The sequence below is a fragment of the Metschnikowia bicuspidata genome (genome assembly GCF_001664035.1).
Source record: "Metschnikowia bicuspidata var. bicuspidata NRRL YB-4993 chromosome Unknown METBIscaffold_1, whole genome shotgun sequence".
Taxonomy (NCBI): domain Eukaryota; kingdom Fungi; phylum Ascomycota; class Pichiomycetes; order Serinales; family Metschnikowiaceae; genus Metschnikowia; species Metschnikowia bicuspidata.
In genome coordinates this window covers 3,897,298-3,917,530 of record NW_017387731.1, presented here as the reverse complement: position 1 = coordinate 3,917,530, position 20,233 = coordinate 3,897,298, and the positions used below count along the sequence as shown (strand labels likewise).

General features: G+C 48.2%; 6 protein-coding genes and 2 non-coding genes across 8 annotated transcripts; 4 read left to right on the top strand and 4 right to left on the bottom strand.

Annotated features, from left to right (window-relative positions):
* Positions 1-561: 561 nt before the first annotated feature.
* Positions 562-2,951, top strand: METBIDRAFT_10219 (uncharacterized protein; the record flags this gene model as incomplete). Its single annotated transcript, XM_018853715.1, has 3 exons — positions 562-2,593; positions 2,623-2,681; positions 2,808-2,951. 3 exons carry the CDS (start codon positions 562-564, stop codon positions 2,949-2,951), a joined length of 2,235 nt encoding a protein of 744 aa, XP_018714509.1.
* METBIDRAFT_t24 lies at positions 2,844-2,943 on the bottom strand. The gene has a single exon. It is a non-coding gene; the product is annotated as a tRNA-Pro (tRNA).
* Positions 2,952-4,329: 1,378 nt separating the features above from the next.
* On the bottom strand, positions 4,330-5,944 carry METBIDRAFT_116343 (uncharacterized protein). Its single transcript, XM_018854043.1, has one exon. The coding sequence runs from the start codon at positions 5,848-5,850 to the stop codon at positions 4,549-4,551; it is 1,302 nt and encodes a 433-aa protein (XP_018714508.1). The 5' UTR covers positions 5,851-5,944; the 3' UTR covers positions 4,330-4,548.
* A 17-nt stretch (positions 5,945-5,961) lies between these two features.
* METBIDRAFT_t49 lies at positions 5,962-6,033 on the top strand. The gene has a single exon. It is a non-coding gene; the product is annotated as a tRNA-Asp (tRNA).
* Positions 6,034-7,374: 1,341 nt separating this feature from the next.
* GRS1 (glycine--tRNA ligase) lies at positions 7,375-9,692 on the bottom strand. Its single transcript, XM_018855627.1, has one exon. It carries the CDS (start codon positions 9,664-9,666, stop codon positions 7,690-7,692), a length of 1,977 nt encoding a protein of 658 aa, XP_018714507.1. The 5' UTR covers positions 9,667-9,692; the 3' UTR covers positions 7,375-7,689.
* Positions 9,693-12,067: 2,375 nt separating this feature from the next.
* Positions 12,068-14,036, bottom strand: METBIDRAFT_65558 (uncharacterized protein; the record flags this gene model as incomplete). The annotated part of the gene is made up of 2 exons (XM_018858353.1): positions 13,766-14,036; positions 12,068-13,639 (listed from the first exon to the last, which is right to left on the bottom strand). The coding sequence occupies exons 1-2, from the start codon at positions 14,009-14,011 to the stop codon at positions 12,068-12,070; spliced, it is 1,818 nt and encodes a 605-aa protein (XP_018714506.1). The 5' UTR covers positions 14,012-14,036.
* A 1,260-nt stretch (positions 14,037-15,296) lies between these two features.
* METBIDRAFT_38524 (mitochondrial 54S ribosomal protein mL67) lies at positions 15,297-16,022 on the top strand (the record flags this gene model as incomplete). The annotated part of the gene is made up of 1 exon (XM_018857014.1): positions 15,297-16,022. The coding sequence occupies one exon, from the start codon at positions 15,297-15,299 to the stop codon at positions 16,020-16,022; it is 726 nt and encodes a 241-aa protein (XP_018714505.1).
* A 2,954-nt stretch (positions 16,023-18,976) lies between these two features.
* On the top strand, positions 18,977-19,615 carry METBIDRAFT_116248 (uncharacterized protein). Its single transcript, XM_018854040.1, has one exon. The coding sequence runs from the start codon at positions 19,138-19,140 to the stop codon at positions 19,477-19,479; it is 342 nt and encodes a 113-aa protein (XP_018714504.1). The 5' UTR covers positions 18,977-19,137; the 3' UTR covers positions 19,480-19,615.
* Positions 19,616-20,233: the final 618 nt, after the last annotated feature.

Below are 20,233 nucleotides of genomic sequence, written 5' to 3'. Positions count from 1 at the left end.
TACCAAACACCAAAATACCAACTACCAACTACCAGATAGCAAATACCAAACACCAAATCACCAAAATACCAACTACCAACTACTAGATAGCAAATACCAAACACCAAATCACCAAACACCAAATCACCAAATACCAAACACCAAATCACTAGTTACCAAATCACCAAGACTAAATCACCAAAATACCAAACACCAAATCACTAATTACCAAATCACTAGACACCAAAATACCAAACACCAAAATACCAACTACCAACTACCAGATAGCAAATACCAAACACCAAATCACCAAAATACCAACTACCAACTACTAGATAGCAAATACCAAATCACTAATTACCAAATCACCAAACACCAAATCACCAAATACCAAACACCAAATACCAAACACCAAATCACCAAACACCAAATCACTAGTTACCAAATCACCAAGACTAAATCACCAAGCACCAAGCACCCAAGAGCCCGCGGGCCGCGCGCGCCGGTCACGTGACAGGGACATTGGCCGGGTGCGCCAACCGGCCCCCAACCCCCAAAAACAACCCCGTCTTCTCTGCCGCCATGCCGCTCTCCATCGTCGTCCCGGAAAACGCCCGCTTTTTTGACGACCACGCCGTGCAGGAGGCCGGCCAGGGCGGCGCCGCGCCACGTGACCGGCGCGCGGACGCCTTGTGCTGGAGCATTTCCAAATGTCCACGGCGGTCGCTCCTCTTCTACGAGGAAACCTTCACCGGCTTTGTGGTGCACACGGCCCCCTTGGGAAGCGCGGTGCCGGATTCCGTGTTTGTGACCCTGGCTGCCACATACGACGTGTACATAGATGGCGCCCCGCCGCGCGGGCTGGCGCCGCCGCTGATCACCATCCAGCCGAGCGCCAGTGCTGCTGGAGTCGACGGCACCGCCACAAAAAGCAACCGCACGGAGGCCGCGGCGGACCTCGTGTGGCGGGGCGCATCCAGCGCCATGCACGGCGCGCGCGCCCTCGTGTCCATCTGGAAATTCTCCGCGTCCGCCGGGTGTCCGCGGCGGGAAACAAACGGGCGCTCGGGCGGCGGCCCGGGCCGGGTTTCGCGGCCGCCCGGGGCTCCGGAAGTCCCCGGGGTGGGCCTGGAAAACCTCCTAGCAGAGCTCAACCACGGCGTGCTTGGCGATAACGCCTGTCCATACGCGCTCTACTACAAGCGCGGCGGGCGGCCGGGCGGCGCGGCTGCTGAAACACCGAAACCCCGGGGCCCGGGGCCCGTCGATGGACCGGTCGATGGGCCGCTGGAGGGTCCTTGCTTGGAGGACGAAAGCGCCTCGCTTGTGGTGGCCACTTCGGCGCCGCTCCAGTTGAAGCTCCGCACCACCAAGCCCGGCAGCCGCAGCGACCTTCTCCTCACCACGTTGCGCGTGGAGGCCGCGGCCCTGTTGGTCCATAGTGCCCCGGCCCGGCCCGAAGAGAGATACGCCCTCCGGATCTTGGGGCTCCAGGCCGGCTTCAAGGGCGGCCAGCTCACTCAGCTAGGCGACGTGCCGCTCCCGCACCGGTGCGCCCTCCTGGACGTGCTCAGCGTGACATACAGGCTAGTGAACAGCGACATCTGCCCGGGCCCCGCCGCCGCCAGGCTCATCGACATCCGGGTCCGTGCGTGTGTCGACAAGCACAGCGTGCTCCCCGGAGGCGCCGCGCAGGACGGCTGGGTGCAAGTCACGCGCGAGATCCTGACCACGTGGACGCCGATCCTCGACTTCGACCGCGGGCCGCAGAGCCCGGCGGCGCTTGCAAAGACACACGCGCCGCAGGGCCGCGGCCAGCTGCAGTTCCGCTCCAAAAGCACGCACTTGAAGCCCCTGCCCCCGCCCGGCACCTTCCCCCAGAGACCCGCTGCCTTCGGCCGGAATGCAGGCGCCATGGCGTCGCCCATCGCATCGCCAGGCGCCGCCTCCATGTACTCGTTGTACTCGCCGAGGCCGGGCTGGCCCGACAGCATGCCGCCCGAGCCGCTGCGCCCCGCGACGCCCAGCCTTTCGTCGCCCTTGTTGCCCATGCCACGTGGGGCGGCCTCGCGCATGAAAACCTCAAGGAGCGCCTTCGCGGCGGCAGGCGGCAGGCCGGGCTTCACGCTCAACTTAGGCCCCGAGGCCCCACCTGCGTTGGCCGGGCTTAGGTTGTCTTTCTCCGGCAGCCCCAGAATCGACTTGGGCCACACCGTCACGTGGAAAGCCCAGGCCGTAAACCAGACCAGCCACGTGTTGAAGTTGGCGCTCGTGACGTCCCCGGCGAGACGGAAGGCCCCTCTGGGCCTGGCTGTGGGTTTCTACAGTAGCGCCACACGGAGCTCCTCGCATCATTCGCTTCTGGGGCCCGACGACAGGAGACCGGCCAACGGCCTGGCCATACACAGCAGGCTGTTGTTGTATGAGCAGTACGTCCTGGGCAAACCCGGCAAGGCTGGCGTAGTGCTTCTATCGAACGACGTTGCGCTTGGGGTTCTCGAACCCAACCAGGTCTTCGAGTCGGAATTCCTGTTTGTGAGTTTTACCAAGGGCGTTCACAACCTCTCTGGTCTACTAGTAGCGGAGTCCACCACGGGCGAGGCCATCGATATCGGTAGGTTCTTGGAGGTATACGTTGTTTAGTGACAGAAAGTACGGAGTCCACCACGGGCGAGACCATCGATCTCGGTGGGTTCTTGGAGGTAACGTTATTTAGTAAATCAAAATTACGGCGTCCACTACTAGCGAGGCCATCGATCTCGGTAGACTCTCGGAGTTTTACGTTATTTAGTGAACCAAAAGTATAGTCAACATGTTTTTCTTTGTAGACAACAAAAGCAAATACAAAAATTCTAAAAAAGATCGGGGCATACTGGGAATTGAACCCAGGGCCTCTCGCATATTTGTGTGAACGATGGCTCGTCCTCACCCAAAGCGAGAATCATACCACTAGACCACACGCCCGTATCTGATTGTAAAAAAATAGCGGCTTAATATATAATAGCATAAGCTAGGAAATTTATTCTTAAAGTTATTTTCTCTACCTTATGCTCAACTCAACTCGGCCTTTTCTCTTCTATTACGAGAAAACTTACCTCATAGTAGCGTTTCAAGTGTATCCTGCATACCAACTAATTCTAGCAAAAACAAAATTCAAATTGTGACTCCCCAACTCCATTATCATGAAAAGGAACATAGGAGCCGTGATCGAATAGGTTTTTTTTTAAAAAAAAAACTTCAAATTATAGGGTGTCACTGGAGAGATGTTAAACCCCGTCATTAACAAAAAACTATAAAAGAAGAAACCTATAATAGATCGCAACAAAGAAAAAGGGTCAGGTGAGAAGGCGCGAGCACCAATTCACGAGATCTCCCAAAGACGATGCAAAAAGACTTCTGCTCATAACCAATGTCAACCACTTGAATAAAATTAACTAAATGTCATCATTCCATATGATATTTTTACCTGGGGGCCCGTGACCATAGTTCATTTGACAAGGCAGCAAGACGTACCTCCTAGACCCCAAGCAAATAAACCCTGCGAACAACTTTAACAAACCAATTAAGGTTTCTCAAATTGTCAAATGAAGTTTTTATAGGAATAAGCATCTCCCTTAGGTGCTTTGGAGCTTGAAAGCCGATCTTTTGCCACCAAAAGTGCACAATTTCACACTCATTGTAGAGATGAGTTAACTTCTGAGCTATAACAGCTTTTCAAACACAGCCTGCATTCGAATCTTGACGCCCTGACTTCATTATTATGAAAGCGCACAGGGGAGACGTGGTTAAATAGATGGATGAGGGTGAGATATTTTTGCTCCAACCATTCTTGTTTGTATAATTCTTTCCAAAATTTTCGCCAGCGTTTCATCGCCTTCACTTCAGGAAAAAAACACAAGGAAACGCCCGGAGCAAAGTGGCGGAAGCTCTTCCTGTTTGCACCGGCCAATGAACAAAATACCATACTTCGATATCATGAAAATTTACATGTATTCTGCCCGCATGAGATCCAGCAGACGCGGTCCAGACAGTGTACTCAGAAAGCTGTTGCTGTTTTCGAACAAGGTTCTCAGTTTCTTTGTTTCTTCGATCCGTTGGATCCCCGTTCTACCTTCTGTCTGTTTTCTTAATATTGTTATTGTTTTTTATTTATATATTGCTTCTGTCATTCCTTCCAGTGGGGTCGTCGTTTCCGGTCAGTAGTTCCTCTATACACACCAGCCACAGATTCGAAAACTATCGAACGGGATTGTCATGCAGCCTTCAAAGATGAATTGGACACAAATTGCTGCCTCGGTGTCGTTTTTTGGCAGCAAGCCGCTACACCCGTAAAACCACAATTCGAAACATCGGTAACTTTGGGGATTCATCTGATGATAGGATACATATTCCCCAGAGTATAAACAGTAAAAAGCTTGTCCATGCCAAATCAAAGACTGTTGCTCATCCTAAACTCAGAATTAAAACCGTACCATTGGACCTTTAGAGTTGTCTATGGTACGTGATTCATTGATTTTAACACATCAAATCACGGACAAAACAACTCGAGTTAAAATTCACCAAAATGTTCTAGTTTCCAGCACAGAGCACTCGTGGAGATTTGATTTTGAACTGGACGACGCAGGTCATTCGAGCGTGATCTTCGCGTGCATCGTATGTTTTTTGTTGTTGAGTTGCGGCGATAACCTCACAGACTCTTGCCTTGAAGATGGCTGCCTTAACTTCTGCTCTACTAATAGCATTCGTGAGGCTCTTAGTAGTTGAGTTCTCGATGCCATTGTTGTCTTCCAACATTTTTGACAATCTTTTCTTGTCTTCTGCAATAAGACCGTCAAATTTGTTGGTGGATAAAACGTGTTGGAGATGACACGTGGTGCGATCCATAGTCAAGCGCCTGGGGGGCGTCTTTTCTCTGCCCAAATCAATAATGACATCTGCAAAAACTTTACCTCTAGAGTTTGTTTCACCCGTAATCCAACTCGTAACCACATCTTCTGGATAAAGAAACGATTGTGAAAAGTAATCTTCAGGATTTTCCATGGGCAAGAACGACACGGTGGTCCATGCTAACCTGCCTGAGAGAACAGGAAGTTTCTTCAAAATGAAAAAGTTGTCTGGGTCTCCCTCCTCAAATATTCTGAACCTGAACACAAGGTGATGGATCTTATTGATTACTTCCTGTTCAGTGAGGATGTCGCTTTTGTGAAAATCTGGGGCAATCCTCGAAGCGATGAAAGTCATGGCTCTGAGCGACTTGGCATATATGAGATACACCTTGTTATTAACGAACTTTGCGTTGGCGATGAAAATACAGGCAACTGCACTGCTCACCAACTCTCTCATTTGATTGGGTTCAACTTCATGTCCCCCACACTGGGTTTTTTCTCCTCTCATTTCCTTATTTTGTATTTTGGCTTCATTTACAAGCAGTCTAATGGCTTTTACATATTTATCCTTTTTCACCATGAAAGCACGGTCTAATGCCTTTTCCATGCTTTCAGCAGACACACCGCACGGGTTTTGAACATCAAGTTTGATCGAGAGGTCGTCTTCCGGTAAAGAGTTCAAAAGCTCAAAAAAAATATCTCTCTTTGATTTATTTTCGAACACACGCCTGGTTTGATTTACATTGAAATGAAAGCCCCGGGCATACTTAAGAAGGAAGTTTCGTTGTGAGCTATCAATTTTCTCAATAGAACTTTCAGTATCAATAGGGCCGCATGCTTTCAATCGGATACGTTTTAAAGAGGTGAGGGACGGTGACTCGGTGGTGATCTCTGATGAGCTTTTTTCATGATTTTTTGCGGACATTTTTGGTATTCTTGGAACTATGATCGTACTCTTTCGTTCATCAGCATTTGAAAGTGGCATGGTGGCAGACAATTTTTGAGGAGCTACAGAAATCAGCGATTAGTTTGTGGTGTCTGACATACTATCACTACAGTCTATATATTCATTACATGGTTAGTATTTACATCAAAATCCGTGATAGTTTAGTGGCTAGAATTACCGCTTGTCGCGCGGTAGACCGGGGTTCAATTCCCCGTCGCGGAGCTTTCTTTTTGTTTTGAAATATGATTAATCCAGCAGCAAATGCTCCTTTATTTTTGAGAATTAAAAGACGCATTGATTAGTTATACATTTCAATGTCTATATGTTTGTTTTAAGGTGCGAGCTTCGAAATTCGAGGACACGAGCATTTGTGGTTATGCCTCCGCAAGAATATACATTCGGTATGGCCCTCAGAAATACGCCTCTCCCAAGAATCAACTCTACGAGTCTAACTCCATCAAATAGTATTTTATTGTGTTTAAGATAAGTATAACGGATAAATCTACCAAAAGCAATTGATAACCATAAAATACTTGCCTCGTGCTCAAACTGAATTTTGGTCATTGTTGACAAAAGATGACTACAAAAGATGTAATTTTAAAAGTGTGCCTTATTTTCGCATTACTTACAACAATTAACTTGTCCACAAAAAATCGAAATACAACTACAGACGGTTTAAAAGCTAACAAGATCTCAAAGAATTTGGGAGGAGGTAAATGAATTATTTTGGAGACTGTGATCGTTAGAGTATCGTTTACTAGTCTACTATTGAGTTTTAGGTACAGCGCGCAACTCTGACATGAAATGGTATCATGTATTCTGCGATGACAAGCGGATCTATAATGTGTTAAATTATAATACTTCACTGTGATTCAACAACACTATGTGTCTATATTTCTTCCGATATTTTTAAAAAGGCTAAAGGCCTAGAGATGAATATGGGTACAATCGATCAGATTGATGCAGGGGAAATGATATCCCGGTAGTAGTCCTCTATCTAGGCACCTTTCGATGACGGTGTAAACTTCAATGAACATTTCCCTCATTCGAAAATGTAAGCTTAAAGAACCACTCGTGTAGATTTCGAGCGGAAGAACAATTGTAACTGGGGCGTTGATGAGAGAGACATATTTTGCATTACCTCATGTCATGATACTCGCTTATGAACGGCTAGATTAACAATCACCAGAACTGTATTATGCCTTTTTATGAAGAGAACTTAGATTTTCACGACTAGCAAAAGAAAAACAGTCGGTAATACACTCAAAGATATCAAACCGAAAAGGTCAATAGTAAACGGTATACGGTCTCTCTAAATACTACATGCCAGGGTTGGACCCATGTAATGCACCTCATAATCATATCAATTTCCTCTATATTATAACATGACTACGGCTGCTTTTGATCAAAAACACTTTTGGGGGTTGAACACTTTTTGTTTACCTAGTTCTTATTTTGAGATTTGTTTAATAATGAGGGGAATCGAGTGAGAATCTTTGCGTTTGAACATTTGAACTACAGATGATGCCAAATTCGCAGCTCTTTCAAAGCACCTCTTATTGACTCGAATGTATGCATTATTATACATCTATATGTGTCTGTGACCAAGTCTGTCAATCTGGTCGGACGAAACTAAGATATCTGCTTTGTTCAAAGACTTGTACACGCTGAAATCGAAAAGGGGCAAGCGGGACACAGCCATTTCTCAATGGTGGAAAGCACATCCGAACACGCGCCTTCTTGCTGTTTGACTTGAGTGATGCGACGGTGATCTTGAGCAAAGTAGTCCGTAAGGCTTGGAATTCGAGACAGTCACCTAAGCACAGATGGAAATATTGTTTTCATATGATACGTTTGATTCTAGATACATAATGTGATTTAGGCCTCGTCCGAGGCAGTCTCAAATGGAGTGAGGTTGGCAGTACCCTCTGCCCAAGAGACGCCGTTGTATGTGATATCCTTGACAGCCTTGATGATGTCCTCAAGGCTACCTCTGACCTGCTTGGTAGAGTCTCTCTCTCTCAAGGTGACAGAGTTGTCCTTGACAGTGTCGAAGTCGATTGTGATACCGAAAGGCGTGCCCAACTCGTCATTTCTGGCATATCTCTTACCAATGGAGGCAGAGGAGTCGTCCACCTTGAATGGGACTTGCTCCTTCCTCAAGGAGGCAGTGATTTTTTGCACAAGTGGGGACAAGTCGGCGTGGTTCGACAAAGGCACCACCAAGACCTTCGTTGGCGCAACCAAAGGAGGCAAGGACAACACGGATCTGTCCTTGTCCTCGGGTCTGCTCCAGAACTGGTGCTCGAAGATCGAGTAGAGAATACGGCCAATACCGAAAGAGGGCTCGATGACGTTTGGCGTGTACTCTCTCACGTGCTCGACTCTGGTGACCTTGGCGATCTTGATCAAGTCGCTGCCCACCTCCACGTCGCTCTCGACGCCAGGAACTTGCAAAACAACCTTGCTGGTGTCAGCCAACTCCTTGGCCAAGTCTTCCAACTCGCACTGGGTTCTCTCGGCCAAGAAGTTCTGCACGGCACCGGCGTCCTTTCTGAACTTGGGGCCGAACTTCTTTTTGTCGATGTCGACCTCGAACTTCTCGACAGTGACGGGCTCGGGCAAGGCCTGTCTGACGACCATCTTCTCGTTGGTTCTGGCAGAGTGCACGCTCAAGTCGTACGCAGATCTGTCGGCGCAGCCAACACACTCGATCCAGCCGTAGGAGGAGTGCAACTCGGCGTCCCAGCAGTCAGAGGCGTAGTGCGCCATCTCGTTGGACATGTGCTGTCTGAACCTCAATCTGGAGGGGTCCACGCCGATCTTCATCAAGAACTTGTAGATTCTGGCGATGAAGTAGCCCAAGGTCTCGTTGTCCACCATGCCGGACTCCACGGCCTCGCCCACGGACTTGACGACCAACTCGTTGGAGCCGACCTCCTGCACGCCCTTGGGCAAGAAGCTCAACTGCAAGTCCTTGACCTCGGCGAAACGCGGGTGCTTCTTGTTGTCCGGGTCGACGAAGTGCTCGATCTCGGCCATCAAGAACTCGCGCACACGCAACAAGCCGGCGCGGGGCGAGATCTCGTTCCGGAAGGACTTGCCGATGGACGCCGAGGCAAACGGCATCTTCTCGTTGTTGCACTCCAACAACTTGGAGAAGTTCAAGAACTGGCCCTGCGCGGTTTCCGGGCGCAAGTAGCCCTTCAACTGGCCGGAGGGGCCGATGGCCGTCTCGAACATCAAGTTGAACTCCACGGGCGGCTCCAAGGGCCCGTCGGTGGCCGGGTTGGTGATGTTGTACTTGGCTATCAACTCGCCCAACTGCGGGCCCAGGTACCCGTCGATCTGGTTCAACACAAACTCGTACTCCTGCACCACGGCGTCGTCCAACTTGACGTTCTTGATCTCCTTGACCTTCTTCTTGCGCTTCTTCTTGTCGTCCGACTCCTCGCCGGCATCCGCAACCGCCTGCCCGCGCGCCGCCTTGTCGCCCTTCAAGCGCGCCTCCAACACCTCCTCCACCAAGTGGTCGGCACGGAAAATCTCGCCAGTCTTCAAGTCACGGCACATCCAGTCGGAAAACTTGTCCACGTGCCCGGACGTCTTGAGCACCTCGTGCGGCGTCAACATGGTGCAGTCCACCTCCAACATGTCCTCCTCCAAAATGAAGTGTTTGCGCCACGTGTCAATCACGTTGGCCTGGAAGGCGCAGCCTGGGGGGCCGTAGTCATAGAGGCCCGAGACGCCGCCGTAGATCTCGAACGCCGGCGCGTAGAAAAAGCGTCTTTTCAAGACCTGCTCGAGCTGCTCGCGCGAGAAGGGCACGGGGGTTCTGCTGCTGGTGCTGGACATTCTCGCTAAGTTAGGCCAGCCGGTGGTGCGTGTTAATCTGGCGAACAGAATGGTGGATATGGGTGGTTCAGAATTTTTTGCCTGGTTTATACGGAAGTCCCGTCTTGCGCGCGCGCGTGTGCAGGCCACAGACGGCCAGTTTGCGGTGATGTCCTTGCTTTTGGGGAAGAAAGGGGAAAGTAAAATATGTTACAATTGATAGAATTATTGATAATGTTTTTATTATATTATCAGGAGTAGCATTTCACTTACTCTAAGAAAACCAGCTGTAGAACTTAGAAGTCATAATTGCAAAAACGAGTCTACTCGCAAGTCACAGTATATTAGGTATGCCGATGAATACACCTGAAAATGTAGAAACAAAACAATTATCACATTTAGAAGAAATGTATATAAAAAGGGGGAGGGAAATGGGTGAAATGAATGAGTGCTGGCATTGTGTTTTGGACGGGCCGGGTGTGGCATGGCTGATGGGAGTGGTCCAGAGCGCCGCACAACTAGCATAGTTGGTGTTGGGTATTTTCGAAATAGCTTAATATATCATCTTACGTTCAATGTGGCTGGACGGTGTGGCCACCAGCTGGCCCGATCCTTTTTCAAGCAATAGGTTTCTTTTGATTTCAACAGGATACACCAATCTTCAATCACCAGGCATCCATGGCACGTGCCCGGGCCAATGGCCCGGGTCCAAGAGATGACAGGCAAAGATGAAAGGCACTAGTACCATGATCTTGAAATAATACCGAAAAATGGCAGGCGGACTTGGAAGAGAATAGAAAAGCCAGAAAACTCTCTACTTGTATACTAGTTTGGTCATGTGTGTTGTAATGTATGAGGTAGTTGTGATGGGAATGGGACTGTGAGATCAGACAAGAATCCTCGCGCCTATGACGAGACCATCCATCCTGGTTTCGAGTCTCTTGCGTGGAGATATCGATAAAGCATATTCCGGAAATGTAGATCCCGTCCCAAGCTCCCACAATGACTCTCCAGATGATTGTAGACATACGGTTGGGTCATGCCATATAATAGGCGTTTCTTACAAGTACGCACCCAGAAACCAATACTCCATTACTATATATCAAGACCCCATATGGTGGGCTCAGACTTCTTTGACTGTTGATGGTGTTTTTCGAATCTTCGATCCAAGGTGTTCTTCATGAGAAAAATACACTTCAATTGGAGAATTATCTGGAAATTTGATATGGATCGTTCAAAGCATCAACAGTTCTTCAGAGCTCTTTCGACTTACCAATCTTTTCGTTCCAAAAACCATCGATTTGATGGATGCCAATGATTCTTGTGATAATTCTTGCCCACTTTCCGGCCCAAGTCTTCTGACAGAGTCCACGTGTCTTCATGAAACTTCTGCATAATGTGCTGTTATCTGACGCCAATTTTCCAGAGCTAAAGTATGTACTAACAAGCATATTTTCATGACAGAATTCAGCACTTTGCATCGAGTGATTTTCTTTTCGTGAAGTATTCTCAAACGAAATTTCCTCTACACAGCTCAATACTCAATACGATTGACTCTGTCTGTTTGTAAAAAATTACGTTTGCTTATTCTAGAAGAGCATTGAAGAGTGCTAATCAAAAAGGTTTTGCGTTGACCATTGAGCACAGTACTATGAAGACGTCAGACTTCTGGCTATTCGAAAGCCTCGCGCCTACTAGCATGCGAGAGGTTCGATGCAACAAGAATGGTTCAAAGGAGAACTTGCACTCCATCAGCACTACTAGCACTAAACCGCATCATGGCTAATTCATGCTTCTTGATTATGTGGAGCAATGGTTGTCAAGTCAACACACAATACTCAGAATAAAAGGCATATCAAGAGATAAGATGTGAGAACACAAGTTCAATTCGAGACGCGGTTCTGTGAGCTTTCCGCCAAATTCTAATTACTGAAAAATATATCTGAGTTCAGAATTGTGTATATTCACATGGAATCACATTTCACTACAGCATGGTGCGAAGGAATTCAGACCAAGGCCATAGTGACGATATGCATTTTTCTTTTCTAAGGATGATGATTATTGAAATATTCTGTCAAAGATTAATTCAAGAATAAATCATTTGATTGTCAGGGTCGAAGATGCGAGGAACTGTTTCTCTTCCATCTTTCTCAAAATGTATTCTGATCAAGATTGCCTGCTAGTGTTTCAGGATGACGATGAATAAACACCCAAAAACAATTTGAGTCACCTCAATCTGGACCCGAAAAAAGGGAGAGAGACTCATGTGAATTTTGGCGATTACCAATCGAAGTGTAATTGATCGTGAAAATCATCAAATTGGCTCCGTTGTCGTACAGGTTGTGCTCGGAGCACATCCACATCTATAATCCAGTATCGATGCTATACTTTCAGTCATGATATAACCCAAATGAGATCCAGGCTACGAGATCTTGAGTGCGGAGTTTTCTTCTATCATCATTTCCTCGTCGTAGCCAGCCTCATAAATGCTGTCGCTCTCAATGAATAGTTTCATGGCAAGAAAAAAAAGTGTCCCTAAACAGGAAACACCGAAAACCTTGTCAAACCACATGTCTATAAACTCGACCTCTCTGAGCATTTGCGCTGGAGATGTGGGGCCCGAAGTTGGTGACAAGGACAAAATCTTCAGCATCAGCGTCGCGGTTTCTGGTGGCAAGTTCGAGCGGATCAAGAGCGCAGTGGCAATGACGTAGATCGCGAGGAACTCGCTCACAATGAGGTGTTTTACCAATGTCTTGACGTGCACATCGACCGTGGTGGTGTTTGTCGGAAGGAAGCGGCCGAGCGACCTGAAAGTAATGACGACGTTTTGGAAAGAACACACGAAAAGCGAGCCCGAGAGAATGAAGCTCACTTGATTGACGAGCTGCGTCTCCGAAAGAGGCAAGTAGCTGAAGAGGCGCTGGATGAGCTTGGCGATGGTGATGGCAAGCGCGTCCTTGGTGTTTTTGTTGAGTGTCTCGGACAGGTCTCCGTCATCAATAATGTTGGTCTCTCTGTGCAAGTCCGCCAGACTCCAGAAGTAGTGGTAGGGCAAGCGAAGAAACAATACGTTTACAATGCGATAGACACAGTAGACCGAGAACATCGCATTGCCGAGAGCCACAAGCCGGTTGAGCCGCACACCGGCCTTGACTGAGGATCCTCGATCGCGCAGAACCGCGTCCACTTTCTTGCAGATGTCTGCGTACACCAGGTCCTGAAGACTCTGCAAAGATTCAATTTCGCGGGCGAGCTCCTCCTCCTCGGTGGCCGTGCCGGTTAAGCTTGAGAGACTCGTGAACGACTGTACACGTGATAGGAGCCTGCGGCCACTGCCTTTAAGCAGGCGCAAGGAGTCGTTCACTGGCATAGAGTAGTCGGTGCCGGCAGCTGACGCAAGGAGCGCGTCGAGCTCTGCCTGGCGCTTTTTCTTGAGCATCTGGGTCGAGTTGTACGACTGGATGAGCTCGTTTAGCTGGGTCTCGCTGGCGCCGGTGTTCAGAGCAATCTTAGGCAGGACCACACCATCCACCCAGAAACTGCGGATGGGCGTCAGCATACAGCCGACTCCTGAGAGAAGCGCAGTGATGGAGATGCCAGCCAACACCACCTCGTTGGTTTTTTCCTCGAGGAACGACCGCTCGGCCGCCGGGCCAAGGGCCTGCGCAATAGAGCCAAAGCGGCTGAGCACAGCAAACCACACACCGCAAAGAGCCGCCGTGGCGACCATTTTGAGAATGGCCGAGGGCGACCTGAGCGAAATTTGCGGCGTGAGTCGCTGGTTCACGTAGAGCAGGATTACGAGGGGTGGCTGGACCATGGTCACGAGCACAACCAACGCCGCGATCACGTACCTGAGGACGGCCAAGTTGAGGGCCACGGCCCCGAAAAGCTCGATCATAAGAAGGAGCACTAACTCGCACGAAAGCGTGACCACGCCTGAAAAAAGCACGCCCACGACGTAGTGCACGGTGTCATGGCGTCCATGTGCCTTTAGAAACGAGGACCCAGGGACGCTGGCGCCGGCTAGAGACGCAGGGGCGTTGCCGCTCACAGTGCCCGGCAGCGTGGTGTATGGCGGGCCGCCGTTTGCACCCCAGCGGGCCGAATTTGGCACGGAAAAAGGCCGCAGAGCCTCATCTTCCAGCTCGTCATCCACATCGAGCCGAAGGAGCCGGTGGCCGTATTTGGCGCCGGCGGCGTGCTGCAACATATCGTTGATCTGAGCCTTGGCGTGGTGCGTGCGGGGAGCGTAGTTGCGGATGATGTCGTGGTTGAACACATACTTGAATGACCACAGCGAGAACACGGCGAAAACCACCACCAGCGATAGGGCCTCGAATACATACGACACGGTGCCCATCGGGGCAAAACGGGTGGAATGGGAAACGGGCAATATCTTTGATTTGAAGACATTGTGCTAGCGTTCGCGTAGCAGGGCCGCGCGCCGGCACGTGACCGAACATCACGCGCACCAGGTCATGTGACTCAGATCAGGCAATGGGTTGGCTGCAAATAATACCGCCCAGTCTTAGCGTTCGCCGCCATTGCCTTAGCATGGCGGCTCGCAAAATCCTTAAAAACGTCCAAAACCTTTGAGACATCCTTTTGAAACCCATCCCTAGGTTATGTGTAAGACCATCCAGACCTGAACATAAATCCACCTGATCTCAAACCAGAAGCTAACATCTGGTAAACACAAAACACAACCAGTCTTCGCAAACCACCAACTGATGTCTTTCAGAGGCCCCATATGCGCTACACGAATGTACTGATTTTCGTTGGCAATCTCTGTGATGTGGAATCACGTGAAATGCCTAGGCAGGTCTGAGAGCCCACAACTAATAGTAGAGCCAAATTGGAGTTGATCGCGTTGCCTTTGCAGATGAACGCGTAACGAGTGTTTTGGGCCTTATCAGGGACTTGGCTCTTCAGTCGCGTCAGTCTACATGCGACCTCGGCGATAACCACTATGTACAGGAACACATACAAACATATACATCTTGTTCACCAAGAAGGCCATTTGCATCCAAATGAAATTCACCAGAAGGAAGCTCTGTGCCGAAAACTGCTTCTTGGAATACACGCACACTTTGTTGAAGGCGGCGCGTGTTTTTGCAAACGTTTTCCGGTCCTTCTCGCACCATGGTTCCGAGATTCGAAACAAGAGTCCACGGGAAGACGCGCATTCCAATTCAGCATGTATGTGGAAAACTAATACACCAAGATTTTGGGGTCTGGGGAGTGTGGGAGTTGGAGAGCCCGTGACTAGTGCATCACGTGGCTTTTGTGGTTGGCGCTCCCCTTCCCATGTTGCGAGTATTAAACCGAAGATGTCCCGCGAGTTTTGGTTTCAAACAGAAACCCGGGATATCGTCCATGTCCACACGGCTATAAGTGGCAATCCGAAACTCGTCATAGACGTGTGTCCCAAGTCTGCCCGCCACGCATCTGCCAAGTGACAGTTTCCACAGTTAGAGCCAGCAAGGCCCGCTATCACGTGCACACGATCATGTGACATCTTACAACGTGACCGGACATCACGTGCCGCGGCCGCGGCCTGCTACGCCAGCGAAAAAAAAGACCCCGGCTGCCCCATCATTAACCCGTATCCACACACCCGTTTCACCCCCAAAACCCTTTCCAAAATGGCGAACGTCAAGATGAGAGCCGAGAAGAAGATGAGGCAGTTCCTCATGAAGCAGATCCGCGCGCGCAAGGAGGTGGGTGCGCGGGTCGCCAAGGGCCCCAAAACCGCGGCCGAGCTCCGGCTGTTGGGCTTGGCCCCACAGGTGTTCATGTTTAAAAACTTGTTTTCTGGCCAGGTCTTGTACTCACAAGTACCCGGTTATCACCAGAATCAGATCGACAAGCAGTTTGTGCGGCCCAACTGGGAGAACAGGAAGCCCAGCCGCAGAAACGATCTCTGGCGCGTGATGTGCGTGGTCAACTTCGCCTCCTACGACTATGCAGTGGCCGCATACCACGGGCTCGTGGAGTTGCGGCGGCTCCGCGACACGCAGTTGGTGAAAGAAGCGAAGTTCATGCGCAAAAAGAACGCTGACGGCAACACATGGTTTTCCGGCCAGTACCGGCCGGCGTACACGCAGGAGGCTGTGGCCGACTTGGCCCACGTGATCGAGGAGTTTTCGTTGGAGGACACCACGGCGTTATGGGAGTCGCTTTGGAGAAAGGGCGACGACAAGCACTGGGACCCCACGTTAATCACGCATGACACCTTGCCTGCGTTCAACGCCAAACACCAAAGCGTGATGTTGGACGAGATTCGGGAGATGGCGTTGGCAGCGTTTGCTGACGAGCGGGCCGCGGCGACTGCGGGCCCAGAGGCCCCTGTGGATGTGGCCATGGCGTAGATGACTTGTATATACAGAAAATGGATCATTTGAGGTTGGATGCTAGAGGCTCGCCACAGGCCTTATGAAGGCAGGGGCCTTCTACCACGCTGCTTTTACACGGTCAGAACCTGGCTGGTATTTGGCCAATTGCCGCTCGCGGTCACGTAGCCGGGCGTTCTCTTTTTCTGCTATTAGGCATAGTCTGCTTGCATCTTCACACAACGAGTACCTCGATGGTATGCTTTGGCTGCACACTTATGTGAGTTGATTGTCAGATCTGTGGCGCCTGAAATTTTGAGTAGACAGATTGGCCAGACGGTCTCTGACGGCTGCATCTTAGTCTTACGAGACCAAGGCGGAATTTTCGAAATCCTACAAGATATAGCCCGCCGGTTTAAATGACGGACCTCTACTAGCAATACGAGCCAGATCTTACATTATTAAAAGTCTGTGTTTCTCGTTGAGCAAAGCTTCTCAAGAGAATGTTGGTGTCTGGAGTAAGTTAATTGGGACACGGTTTGTCGCAAGCAGGTGTTTGCCTTTTGACCAAAGAAACTTGTCAATTCCAAAGAAATAGCCAATATGCAGATACTAAATTCACAACACACCTTCTAACAGCCGTGCCTCTTAATATGTCCTTTCTACCAAGGGCCCGAAGTTCACTGCACATCTGGCTCCTCTCGTGATCTCATGATACATATCTTGGTGTATCTCTGGTGAATACTGCTTTTTTACTTCGTGGTATATCATGGTGTCTTAGCGAATTCCGAAATTCAGGACCACTGATTAGATTTGGAGCGAAAGGCGTAACCTTCACGCAATTAGTAGTTGCTTATAGATCTTCAGTTAAGAAGGTCAGACACTGGTGATTTTGGATACCGTGGTTTGGAATGTACGGAAAAGAGGAAGTTTTTAGGACACATCTCATTAAATGGTTTCTTGTATTTTGAAAGTCTATGATGACAGACTCAGTGCTTTCCGACAACCCTAGTTGTAGGTTTGCATCCAAAGCTTAGCTATGTGGGGAGAATCCTCCCGGAAGCCATTGAAAATTTGAAGCAGCCTAAAAGTGAACAAAGAATAAACTGACAAGCATTCATTTATCGAGCCTAGCGTGCAATGATGTAACATATGATGATCCGATTTTAAGACGGTACTTTTGTTAAACTTCGGATTGAAAATGTGTAGACTTTGATAATTGAGTATTCTTGTGAGGAGACTAAGCGCAGGTTCATCTTCAAACAGCCTTATGCCCAATAGGATTTTATTATGCATTTAAGCCTGTGCCACCTGAAAGTTAAGTCATCAGACGACACTGTGTTGTCTCCTTTCACAAGTATGCAATGCGTCTTCAATGCTGTGGTACTAAACACGGGTCCACCATAACGGGAGCCAATTGTCAATAACAAGCCGTTCTTGTTGAACTTGGCTAGTGCTTTTGGGATGTCCACGCTATTATTGAAATTGATCAGGATATATGGTGGGAGCTTGCTAACATTTTGCTAGAGGCATACATTTTTATTCTTGCCGCCTTCATGAACTTGACACTTCTGTACCAAGGTGAGCAGATGGTGTTCTAGAAACAGCCTCCAAACACTGAGACTACTGATTGAAGAGGCCGAGACTCAGAAATACGTCCGCTAAAAAATCCAGCAAAGTCGGGGCATTGGTTTTGAATCATAGATACTGGCCCTCGATTATTGATGTGCCTCAGCTTGTATTTTAAGAATTCTATTGCAACCATATCATCCATACGTTTGCTTGGTTCCACTTTTTGCTCAATAGAAAACGACAAGAACATGCAAGTATTAAAGCCGGGCTCACATAGCAACAAGCTAGCTGAAACAAGCTTTCTATATCTTGGATATGTAGCACAACTTCATTTTTGGCTTTGAGACAGTCTCGCAAGGTGCCGTAAGCTATTCAGGACATCATAAATGAGCTATATCTGAATCAAAGCTCGATATACTTTATAGCAACATAAGAATCTAAGACTGGTGACCACATTTAGAGGTTAAAGCTACGTGCGTCAATTCTAGAGTTCTTGACGTCTTAATAAATTACTTGAGCTAGGCTCACGGGATTTTCCCGTTTGCCATATTGAAAAACCGCAAAGTGCTTTCCTTCCTGCTCTAGGTGGTCTTGGGTCTTTTGTAGCTTTAAAGTACTGGAGGTGATTTCCAAGTCTTAAGTTACTTGTGACACTGTTGTTTAGCTGGCTTGATGACCGGATAATTAGCTAGTAACCTAAATAATTGGAACACAAAGGAGTGCGCAGACAACATCTCTATGTATATCACCATCTTAATACTCACTAATAAGCAACACGGCCCTTAATAACTTTGATAGCTGAAGAGATATGACTCCCTGATACTAACACAAAAAATAAACCATTTGAGGTTTCTCTATTGATCGTTGAAAAGTGAGCCGAGGATATCAACGAACAGAAAAGGCACAAATAAGCGCATATGGGTCGGAGTGTACTATTTTGTTGGGCTATGATAGCAGAGCCGAATTGACAATAAAGTCCTCTTTTGGGTCCAGGTTCGGGGCTATACTTTTAGTCCATTGAGAGCGCTCTGGCCACCTAATATGCCCACGCGAACTGACATAAATATGCACTAGATCGTGGGAGGAAAAGTCTAAGAGTCTTTAGAAAATACAAGAAAAATACCGTTGCGACTGACCCCAGGCGTATTTTTTCATTTCAGATTGTAGAAATAGCGGGACAAAGCCAGAACTGAGGTAGGCCATCAACTGGTTGTTATCTGTGGCCAGGTTTGATATCCATGGCTCTTGGATCTTATCCATGCCGCTGTCGGAGATACTTCAAGCCAGGCGAATTTTAAAAGAACAAACTGGCTACATCGTCTATTTAGAAATATGCCATCGCTTTCAGAGCCAGGCTTACCTCGAATGACTCGATAGTACAGCCAGGTGCAATAACCCTGGAATACTTGCATGTTCTTAGATTTGCACCGGTGCAGGTTATGTGCTATATCGGCCCTGTTTGCAGGCGCCGTGCAAGGCGGGATTTCTGGGTTCAGGCTTGCAAAGTCGCAAGGGCTCCAAACATTGGTATTGATTGTAGCGAGCAAATCTCGCAGGCATAGAGGAAGCCGAGACGAAGCCGATGGAAATTAGCTGGCGACAAGCCGTCACTTTTGTTGGCGGTGGCTATAACCAATGGGGCCTGAACGAAAAGGAGCTGATTCCGAGACTTGCGCTTGTTTTTCTCCTGGTACCAAGCCTAGCGGCCGTGCGTGTCAGCCAAGTTTCGTGTCAACCAATTTGCGTGTCAGCCATTTTCATATCAGCTGATGTTTTCATGTTAGCCAATATTCAATGTCAGGCATTTCACAATTCTAATTTCCATGCCAGCCACTTTATAGATTTTCAAATTGCCTTTTCAGCCAACCTCCATGTCAGACAATTTTCCATGTCAGCTAATTTTTTCATGTTGACCATTTTTTGATGCTGACCATTTTTTTATGTCAGCAATTTCCAACTTTTAGGTCAGCCAACTTCCATGCTAGACCGATTCCAATTTTCAGGTGAGCCACTTTTCCATGTCAGCTAATGTGAGCCCATTTTTCATGCCAGCGCATTTTCCATTTGTCCATTTTCCATGTCAGCCAATTTCCAATTTTCCATGCAAGCCATTTTCATGCTAGGCAACTTTCTAATTTCCAATTTTCCATATCAGCCAATTCCCGTGTCAGCTATTTCCCATGTGAGCCAATTCCCATGTCAGTCAATTCCCATATGACCTATTTCTCATGTCAGCCACTTTCCGATTTTCAATTCCCATGCCAGCCGATTTTTCATGTGAGCCGAACCCAGATTTTCAATTTTCATGTCAGTCAATTTTCCATGCGAGCCAATTTATCATTTGTTCATTTTCCATGTGAGCCAATTTACATGCGGGCCAATTTCCATGCCAGCTCATTCTCAAGTTTACCATATTCCATTACAATTCTACATTTCCATGTCAGCCAATACTCATTTCCCATGCTAGCCATTTTTCATTGTCAGTCAATTTACAATTTAACAACTTTTCATGTCAGCTGATTTTCCATCTCAGTCAATTTACAACTTTACAAATTTCCATGTCAGCTGATTTTCCATCTCAGTCAATTTACAACTTTACAAATTTCCATGTCAGCTGATTTTCCATCTCAGTCAATTTACAACTTTACAAAATTTCCATGTCAGCTGATTTTCCATCT

Excerpts from the sequence above, each read along its gene's own strand:
- METBIDRAFT_116248 (XM_018854040.1), top strand. The coding sequence starts at position 19,138 with ATGGAAATTAGCTGGCGACAAGCCGTCACTTTTGTTGGCGGTGGCTAT.
- GRS1 (XM_018855627.1), bottom strand. The coding sequence starts at position 9,666 with ATGTCCAGCACCAGCAGCAGAACCCCCGTGCCCTTCTCGCGCGAGCAG.
- METBIDRAFT_116343 (XM_018854043.1), bottom strand. The coding sequence starts at position 5,850 with ATGCCACTTTCAAATGCTGATGAACGAAAGAGTACGATCATAGTTCCA.